At 40.3% G+C, this 10,878-nt stretch overlaps 1 protein-coding gene across 1 annotated transcript in view; it reads right to left on the bottom strand.

The window, feature by feature from the left end:
* Window positions 1-10,878, bottom strand: part of PTPRZ1 (protein tyrosine phosphatase, receptor type Z1) — a 194,514-nt gene that overhangs the window by 25,764 nt on the left and 157,872 nt on the right. The window contains exon 14 of the mRNA XM_015412036.1: window positions 7,973-8,064. Within this exon, the coding sequence (XP_015267522.1) occupies window positions 7,973-8,064 (92 nt within the window). The remainder of the gene's footprint in view (window positions 1-7,972; window positions 8,065-10,878) is intronic.

Genomic DNA, 10,878 nt, shown 5'->3' with positions numbered 1-10,878 from the left:
TCCTGGAGATTTGAGGGATGGAACCTGGAGAGGGTGAGGTTTGAGGAGGGGTGGGACCTCAGACAGGTACAATGCCATAGACTCCACCCTCCCAACCAGCCATTCCCTTCTGGGGAACCTCTGTTGCTAATCTCAGGAGAGGGGCGGAAATCACTCAGAATTACAACTGATCTCTAGGAGGGAGGGGGGAGGAGATGCAAAGCCGACATCAGAAGGGCAGATAATGGCAGGTTGATGCTTGGCTGGGAAAGAGATAGGGTTGCCAACTCCAGGTTGGGAAATTCATGGAGATTTGAGGGGTGGAGCCTGGAGAGGGTGAGGTTTGAGGAGGGGTGGGACCTCAGACAGGTACAATGCCATAGACTCCACCCTCCAAACCAGCCATTTATTCCTCCACCCTCCAAACCAGCCAGGTGAGGGCTGGAGATAACTCAAAATTACAACTGCTCTTCAGGTAACAGAGATCAGTTCCTCTGGAGAAAATGGTAGACTCTGTGTCATTATACCCTGCTGAGGTCACCACAGCACATTAACACTGAGTGCCCAAGGCCTTTTTTTGGGGGTAACAAAATTTTTAGTCAGGATATAATCAATCAAAGTCAACATTTAGTTTTACATTTAAACCCATTACATCCTACCCACCTCCCTTCCCCCCCCCCATGGCTTCCCACAGTGCCACGACCACCTGTATATTGCTTAACCTTTTCTCCTCCATCCGTTTCCTCATTACAAGTTCACTAGGTAACTATTATTCTACTATTACAATTATATCTCTTTTCTTTCATGATACTAAAAGTCAATATTCAATAGTTATTAAAGCAAAATAAATTGTTTCTTACATCCCAATATTTTTCCAGATAATCTTTTAAATCTCTCCAGTCTTTATAGAAATCTTCTGCTTCCATGTTATTAAGTTTTCGAGTCATCTTGTCCATTTCATGAGTGCCCAAGGCCTTGACACTCTCCCAGAGCCTCTTTCTAGAGATCATTGTATTTATGTCTACAACGGGCCTTATTCCTAGTACAATATAATGTTTTGAACAGATGCACAGACCAAACTGAGACCCTATTGTTAACTAATTAACTGTGATCCTGTTGTTAGACTCTATCCGTCTCCTCTCAAGCAGGGAGGTAACTCACAACATCATATTCTTTGAGGTGCAGTGTTACATCTAGCGTAGCCACAAGGTCTCAGTTAATTACTCTTAGCATCCCACAATTGAGAAGGATAGATTTACACATCAGTCTGCAATTTTGACATATTTGTTTCACTGCGTTCCCCCCCAGAATTAAATCCAAACTAATGGTGACCATATAAACTTAACTTGTTATTCCCATTTGGTTCTCGCATCTGTTAAAAACTTCTTCATTATGTTGTATGCTAATTTGCTGTTCACCTTCTACCTATATGTATAGACTGATAACTTCCAGTTCAATGTATCTGAGGAAGTGTGCATGCACACAAAAGGTCATACCCTGAATAAAACTTTTTTGGTCTTAAAGGTGCCATTGGATTCAAACTTGTTCTATTTCTCAATCAAGACTTTGTTTTCAGGGAAAATGGTTGTTGGTTTGATCAAAAGAAAGTTAGGCAATCCAAGGCCATTGAACTGAGTAGGATTGTGCACTGTCTTCCACTTATTATAATTTACAGCCTGTCATAACACATTTACTGGGAAGGAAGTCCTATTGAATTTAATGGTGCTTAATCTCCTGGTTGACATAACTTAAAGGTAAAGGTTCCTTTGCTCAAAAGCCAGTCGAATCTGACTCTAGGGTTGCGGTACTCATCTCTGTTGCAAAGCCAAAGAGCCAGCACTGTCAGAAGACATTTCGGTGGTCATGTGGCCGGCATGACTAAACACAAAGGCGCACGGAATGCTGTTACCATCCCACCGAAGTGGTACCTATTTATCTACTTGCAATTTCTTGCTTTCAAACTGCTAGGTTGGCAGGAGCTGGAACTACAGATAAGAGCTCACTCCCTCATGTGGCACACTCGGGTCTCGAACTGCTGAACTACCGACCTTCCACAGCCTGCAGTTCAGCACAAGCAATAGCTCACAAACGCGGAACACAGGTTTTCACTTTTTGCCTTTTCAGGCAACAGTATGCAGCACCATAAACACTTTCTAAAGCAGATGAGTTTCAACAATGGCTCATAACACAGAGAAGGGCTGTGCCTGTATTTTTGAGTGCAGGGGAAGTGTGGGATGGGGTGGAGTGAGGAAGGATCAAACTTTCGGCTACATATGTGGATCTGTATGTTGTTCTGGATTGTGGCCTTTAAACTGTATCCAAAACTTTCAGAATGTGATTGTATTTTATAAGCTCTTTTATGTATAAAAACATTCATTCAGTAGAATGTCAAAAATGTACTAGCTCTTTCCACAGATCTTGAAAATGTTCAATAGACAATATGCTAAAAAAGCCAACACTGCTTCAATTAATTGCCAAAGGGTCACACATTTTTAAACAGCTTAACCTCCGAACAGCAAAACATTTCCACAGAAAACATTTCATAGATTCAGCTCATTCTCCATATCTGACTTGTGTGCTTTCCAGAAGCTTACTGCTTCTGTCAAAAATGATACACTGGACTTGACTGATGCGTCGTCTAATCCAGCAGGGTTTTCTTATGTGCCATTTCACAAATACTTCAAATGTGGAGAAAACAACAAACTAGATGTATAAGGAACTCTTATTTACATCAACAGATGTTTCATCATTTAAGATCACCTAATATTTTTTAGGTTTCAGTTACGAATAATTTGTTAGTTTGTACTGCAATCCATCTGTTCTTGTTTTTACTTGAATAGGTCTGAATACACAAATTGAATTAGCCATTCAAGCCTAATAAAAATTGTGCAAATGTGTAATGCCACCTTAAACCTTGGCAAAGAAACGTGGCACAAAATATGTTCTCTAATAAATGAGAGACAATCACTGTACTGGAAAAATTGGGATAATTACATAAGGTTAGATAACAGATCCATGGAAACAAATGTATCAATAATGCATTGAACCCTGCAGGCCTAAAATGGGAGACAGCATAGTGCAGTAGTTAAGAGTGTCAGATTAGAATTTGGTAACTTCAGATTCTCAGTCAGCCATGGAAACTCGAAGGGTGATCTTGCAGCAGTCATTTTCACTCAACCTAACCTACCTCAAATGGTTGTTGTATATAGGAGGAGGGGAAAATGGTGTAAGCCACCATGGTGGGTCCCATTGGATAGGAAAGTGTGGTACACATATGTACACAGTAAAATTCAATATTGAATGTTGTCAAAAAAATATGGAGGGACAAAGTTAAGCATCACAAAGATCAAGCTGACCCTCTGTCCTCACTGGGCAAAGTTGGTTCACCAGAAAAAGAGCTGAGAGTATTCCATTAAAAAAAGCACAATGTTCTTTGGTTTAAAAAACAAATTCAGGGAAGAACTTTGCCAGAGTTCTTTCTCCATTCTGTTTTATAAGTGTGCAGTACTGATAACAAAGAGAGGCAACTTTCCTTGTCTGGAACTCAAGAGTGAGAGATAAAAATACCAACAGTTAGATACAAATTGGAATTTTCCATCAGTGGAACTTTCCTGCCTTCCCCATCCCACTGGAGCACAGTGAGCCGCTTCGGCGGGAGGGCGGGATAAAAATCAAATAAATAAATAAATAAATAAATAAATAAATAAATAAATACTCCTGGAGGATAAAGGACCCTGAGGAATGACATGAACCTGCAGTGGGAAGGCAGAAATTGCCCCTCACCTTCTGTTAGTGGAAAAATTCAGGGTTTTTCAGCATGGGTTTCCCCCATCAGTTCTGGATCCATACTGCTTCGATTTATCCATAATTTCCACACACATTTGTGCCTTTAGTTTTCACTTCATTTTTTCTTTACCCAGGTTTTCTTAGGATTCTTTTTATTTATTTTTTAAAATTTATCTTTGGATTTGTATCCCGCCCTCCCCGAAGGCTCAGATTCTTTTACCTCAATCTCATTCTGGAAGCTGACTTTGAGTCACCTTATTCCTGGTGCATAATGTTTCTGTCAGTTTTCTTTGTCCCGCCCACTTCCATCCACCTCCAGCCCATTTTCCATTTCATCACCACCAAACCACTCCTCTCCTCCTTCCTGCCCTGAAAATGAGTGGTTTCCTTTTTAATTTTTCTTTAAAACCCAGCACTAAAATATCAATTCACATAGAGAAGTTGCCGCGCTAAAGACACAGATGATAGGTGGATTTTCAGTGCACAATCACACCGCAACATCTGGGAAGCGTAGTACACCAGTGGCTAACCCGTGGCTACTCGCCGAAGATGCGGAGTAAAAAACTACCACATACGATGTACTAGTTTCCAGAAAACGCGGGGCAAGGGCGGGCGTCTGATCGCGTTTCTGCTTGAATCCCATGGCATCCGGCGCCTGTCCATGTCCCGTTGCACACTGGATGTTGTTGGGTTTTTTTGGTAAGTCTCCACAGGATGCGCACAAACGATCATGCGCATGCGCAAACTTCGGTGTGAAAAAACCCCTTTTGCCATGGAAGCGGCGCCTAGCAATTGCCGGTGTGATCGTGCCGCGCCGCTTCTTTGCTGTGCTGCAGGATAGCCGTGTGATTGCCACCTAACGGTCTAACCACAGGACCTTGACGGAACATGTGATTGGGCTGCCGTGCGTTACTTTGCTCCGGGGCAAACAGCCACGCTTCCCCCCCACATTTTCTGGCCCATGTGACCGGGACCATAGTGTTGTAATGACACTTCAAGCAGGTTCTCTGAATCTCTGGCTTTCATTAAAACAAAGTAAGTCCCAAACCTCTTCCCTTGTGGAGATATAGGGGGGAAATACTCCTGGAGGATTTGTGCAAGAAGGTGCATGTGCTGCCCCAGTCAGCATTTAACTGTAGCTAAGTAGAACTGCCATATATCTTTAAGAGCAGTTTGCCCCTGGGAATTGTAGTCTTTAGTTAGGTATCCCAATGCATCCCTGACTGGCTGATTAACAGTCATTTGAATCTGGCCGTGTGTTGAATCTGTCCAAAAGGTGCTGTTTGACTCAGCATCAGACAGAACAGTTAAAAGGATTGCGTGTTCCCACTCCTTGCCGTTTTGAGAACAAAGCAAGCAGAAGAGAGCTGTAAAACTTTATCAGCCAGTCAGGGAGGCATTGGGATGCCTAACTAAAGACTACAATTCCCAGGGGCAAACTGCTCTTAAAGATATATGGCAGTTCTACTTAGCTACAGTTAAATGCTGACTGGGGCAGCACAGTGCAAGAGACTTTTTTAAAATGAAAGCTGGGAATTCAGAGAACCTGCTTAAACTGTCATCACAATACTATATCGATATATTGATATTCTAGTGCCTTTAAAAATGCAGCCATGATACTGATATATTGATAAAGCACGAACAAAATTTAAAAAGGGTGGTTTGCTGTGATACCAATGGTGACAGCAACACCCTCCCTTGAAAATCCTCGTTATTTATGGCACATGTGGAAGAAAATTAACTGGCTTCACAGGCAGTTAAAATGTTAAAATGCAGGCAGAGAACCAAGCTCAAACTTATTCCACTGCTTGTGGATAGACTCCCAAGAAAATCAGGAGTAAATCGAGAATGCAGAAATTCCTTAGTCTGGATCTAACCCAGAGACAGCCACATGTTGGTTTATGGATAACTGTCGTGGTACATAAAAAGGTGTTTGCTGTAATACTAGAATGAAGTATATCATGCATTGTGCATGAAAGCCCTTGGCTTTGTGTGCTAGCTCCTTGCTGCCTTCTCCATCAAACTCCTCCTCCTCTGTGAAGACCAGTCTCTGCAATCATCTTTTTAGAGCATGCCTGTCTCTGTTGAATTGTGGGATTTGACTTTGCAGCACCAGTCTTGAAAGCAAGTCTTGGTGCTTCCCTCAGAAGCAGCAACCTCTGGTGATCCTCTCATCTATAAATCCTGAATGAAGAGTAAGCATTCAGCTGCTAAGAGAGTCTCTATAGCACCTGGCAGCTATGAAAGAAACTACACACTACTAACTTGGTCAATATGGAAAAAAATATGTATATACACACACATGCACACATATGTGGTGCAACCCATCTCCTAAGGCTATAGAGTGGATAGATGACAATGTATCTGAATAAAAGACTGTTTGCAACACAATATCAAAGGCAAATAGTGTGAAAACAAAAAAATAGTCAAATAGCTGTAAATCTTTCTTCTTTGAGACTCACCTTGACCCTTTAAGTGCTCCTTGTTTTTTTATTTCACATTTCTAAAACCCATCCAGCCTTCAGTTTTCAAACAGGATTCTCCCATTCTGCCCCCAGAAAAGAGTTGTGTTTCTGCACACCCCCCCCCCACACATGTTCAGATTAAGCACTTTGTATCTTTCCCCTTGCAGTTGAGAAAGTATGTTGGGGGTGGGGTATTTGATGATAATAACCAGAAGGGAAAGGATTAAATAGCCCTCCCACTTTCTTTCTGAGAGGCTGACTTTGCATTATTCCCCCCCCCCCAAAAAAAAAGTTGGAGAAAAGACACACACCTGAGCAATACATGTACTTTCAGTCTGTGTGCTGAAAAGGAGTAATTTTTGGGGCCTAGAGTTCTAATCTAATTCTAATCTAATTGCATGCATGAAGTTTTTATTTCTTCTGCGAGCATGCTTTAAACAACACAGTATCAAAAAGCCACCAACGCCATATTCCTTTGAACAAGCACTTATACTTGTGGATAAGCATTATGCATAATGAAAACTATAGACTTTTAACATGGGTGATTTTGTTTAGTGATTTGAGTTGCAGCTGCTTTTATTGCTCTTAATCTGTATAATGCTATCATCTTTTTTGTGACCCGGCTCGAGCATTTTTATGGCTTCAAGGCATAAGGTTTTAAAAGACGTATTTTTGATGAAATGCTTTATAGCAAGAAACTTCAAATTACACAACCCATTCTTTTGTATTTGCTATAAACTAGTTTAGTGCACTGGAGTACAGTATTGCATTTGGATGTGGGTTCAAATACGTGCTCAGCCACAAATCTTATTCAATGGTCTTAGTAACTAACTCTCAGGCTGGTACATCTGACAGGATAATGGAATAAGAATGAAAGGTATACAATGAAAAATGCTATAGGAGAGAGAGACTGAGAAGCCTTTTTATTCGTTGGAATTAAATGAAACAAAACAGGCTTACATTTAAGTGATGAAATCTAAACTACAGCATAAATCAGAATATCTGAATCTACCAGTCCAATCATTGCACTGAACTTCTTAGATTGAAGTGACTTTAAATCCTGTTGAAATTACTGTGATTCAACAATAAGCTAAACAACAACCAACTCTCTTTAAAAAAAACCCTAGGTATGCATTCATCAGTCCATCTTTTATTCCTGCTTCTAATCCTAGGCCAGTTTCATTAATGACCTATGTATTATGCGCATGCAGAGATACATAAAATTACAAAGAGCTTGACCAAAAACAGCATTTGCAAACATTTGCCTGCAATAACGCTAAGACTGCTGAAGGGCACTTGACAAGACCACTCACAAGCACATGCAACTGTGAGAGCAATCAGCGGCTTTGCACATGCTGCTATATTTGTGGTTCTCAAGGACAGCCACTCCATAAGAAACCAAATGGAATGGGGCATCCATATCCATGTCTGCATGTGAACCTGCTAGAACTCACAGGCTGTTGATACTAAATCAGAATCCTGACCATGTAGGTGAAACAAGTCACATCTTTTATTGTTTGTCCTGAGAACACAATTAGAAGTCACACTGACATGATAGCTCTTTGCCAAATCATCCTAAATTACAGAGCCATCCTAAACACAGTTATTCCTTTATAAAACCCTGTAGGTTTAGAAGGGTGTAACTTTGCTTAGGATGACACTGTTAATTACAGGAACAACCATTATCTGCCACAGTTTATAAAATAACCATTGTTCAGAAAAATATATTCAGAGCAAATTACCTGACACAGGGAAGACTGGTGCTGGAGGAACGGATATTACCCGAGGTGATGTGTTATCTTCTAAATAAAAATGTGCTGTTTGGAAGCATTTTCTAACAGAAAGATACAAGAAATAATGCACATGAATTCATATTGGCTACCTACAAAATCTGGATGCATTTATTGTGATGAACATCATGGGTGAAAAAAGAATGTAACATATCAAAACACTTATTATGTATCTAAGATCTACATAATCAGCTCTCAACATCATCACATTTTGAATAAACTTTTAGGGCACAATTCAGATTGAGGATATAGGCCTCAACCTTTTCAGCGAGGAAGAATGAAGCACATGACTTCCCCCCCCCCCTCGGAACTCAATGAGATATAAAGATGCTCATATCTGGTTTAACAGTTTTAAACACTACATAAATAGGCAGCACAATAACCCCCCCATCCCATACTAAATGTTTAAATAATTTTTACCTGAATAAGAGGCTGAAGATGTAGCAGGCATTCGTCATAATGGGGGTGGAACAAGTGAGCAAACCTTAACTTGCCGTTCCAGGCTTGAAGTGTATCATACTCTTACCTCAGTCAGATTCAAATGCCAGCTAGTTGTCCCTTTTCATGTTCTATGCAGCTAGCATAATTCTAGACTTGTGTTAAATCACTTTTTATACTACAGTGAGAGACTTCTTTCCTTGGAGTTGCATGAAAAAGCAATCCATTGCGGGGAAAGGTCGGTGCATCATACTGTAACATATCACAGCCACTAATGGCAATGCAGAAAGGGTAGTAATTTTAGCCAATGAAATGGAGCTGGGATTTTGAATGGAAACATTAACTGTTGTTGCACAGTAATATTTGAATTTGCTTTCATGCCCCATGTGTGAAGACAATAGAAAAGACATCTGGAAAGAGACTACTGTAAGTAATTCCGAAGCTTATAATAGCCAAATTGAGTTTTATACTATGTAGCCTTTCCTTAATTAAAAAAAATCAATCTTCAGATAATTAAACCTGCTAATAACACTTTATATGGGTCATTTGCTGTGTTTGAAGTATTACTCACAATCTGTTAACTACAAAAAGAGAACTTTGAATGAGAAAAAGGAACAGATGTAATTTTAAATTTATTAAATTATAGTTTATGGGAAATGGGACTATATTCATTTTTCTTCCTTTGCAATTTTATGGAAATTTCAGTCCAATTAATAAGATTAAATACATGGGTTTAAGATACTGTAGTTTCTCTGATTTGAATGGTACTGAGTATTTGGAATACTTTGGAAGTTAACACCATAGCTCAAAGGAAAAAAGACCTGATTATTGATCTAATGCTATGATTTAAAAGATAGGGATGTGATGCTTAATGTTACTCATGCTATGATGTTAGTCATGCTTCAACAAAGGTAGATGAACACTTGAAGCTGCCTTATACTGTGTCAGACCACTGGTCTAGCCTGATGGGCAGCAACCCTCTATAATCTCAGGCAGAGACCTTTCATATTTTCGACTAACTGATCCTTTAACTGGAGACAGTGGGAATTGAACCTGGGATCTTCTGCACACAAAGTAGATTTTTTACCACAAAGTTACAGCCCCTCCACAGAAAGTATAATGCTGATTCTTCCCACCTCATCTATCAAGACTTTTGTTTGTGTTTCTGTGCCCACACTACAGCATTCCCCCTTTTTTCTGACCTAAGAAGCCCCACTGCATTTGTGCAAACACACTTGGCCTTTTGGAGCCAGGTCTTTGTTTTTTGTTCTCACACCTTCAGTGTACTTCAGCTCAGGAATATAGAGAACTTAGTCCATCTATCTATAAAAACTGCTGTCACAATAAACTAATCAAGTGTGTAAGATCCCACTGCAGGTTCCTGACTAGTATTAGTTTGCCAAGGTAGCTATCAATACCACATTTGTTGCTTTGACTATGGATGTCATCCCTATATCTAATACCCAAGGGCTATCTCCATACAGTTAGGAAAATCCATACAATGGTGCCAGCCATAGGTTCTGCAAATCCAGGGGAGCCCCAGGTTTGCCCCCCTCCAAAGTATCTTTTACAAAAACAACTTAATTGTTGTGTAAACCCTCCCTTCTAGCATAACCACAGCAACTCAAAATGCCATGAGGAAATAGGGCAGTGGTAATCAGGAGTAGGTGAAGAGGGGAGGCTGCAGCTTGCTTCCCTCACCCACCTCCCATAATGCTGGGGGAGGGGGAAGAGGGGAACAAGTTGGCAGGAGGGGATAGGGAAGCCAAAGTAGCCAGGAGAGAGGCAAGCTACAGCAGAGATAAGGGTGGTGGTGGTGGGGAGGCAGACATGGCAGTGAGGAGGGAGAAAGGGGTACTTGCCCTTCCCTCTTGTACAATGCTATATAGCATTTTTTAATTTATGGTATTTTTGTTATCAGTTTTAGGAAGCCTTTTCTTTTCTGAATTTGTGACTCCTGGGTAGCTTTGGACAGAGATTAGGAATAAAACTAAAACCACAAGTCCTAATATGCAGATGAGAGTAGCCTTTTCAGAGTTGGATTTTTGTGCAATGTGTTGTCTTAAATTAGGTTTAGCTATCAACTAAGGGCACATGGAAATGATTATAGCACATCGATCTACATACAAATACAAGTTAGGTTGTGACCTCTTCTTCCTCTGTATGATATTCTTGCAACCCTATCTTAAATATACATATCTGAATGTTAAGTTCATATGATTTCAAAAGGGCTTTCACCCAGCTAAATGTTCACAGGACTACAGCTTAAATGAGCCTTTACAATGTAACTTCCAATGAGTGCATGAAACAAACATTATACAGAAATCAGGGTGAAACAACATTACACCAGCAGATCTCCTAATTTTTAAAAATTAAATGCAACTGATAAAGGGCTATTAATTTGGCTAAGGAAGTTGGTG

The sequence above is a fragment of the Gekko japonicus genome, unplaced genomic scaffold (assembly GCF_001447785.1).
Source record: "Gekko japonicus isolate JY-2015 unplaced genomic scaffold, Gekko_japonicus_V1.1 scaffold1122, whole genome shotgun sequence".
NCBI lineage: Eukaryota > Metazoa > Chordata > Lepidosauria > Squamata > Gekkonidae > Gekko > Gekko japonicus.
Note: the sequence above shows the minus strand (reverse complement) of the source record. Positions and strands in the feature narration are given on the sequence as shown.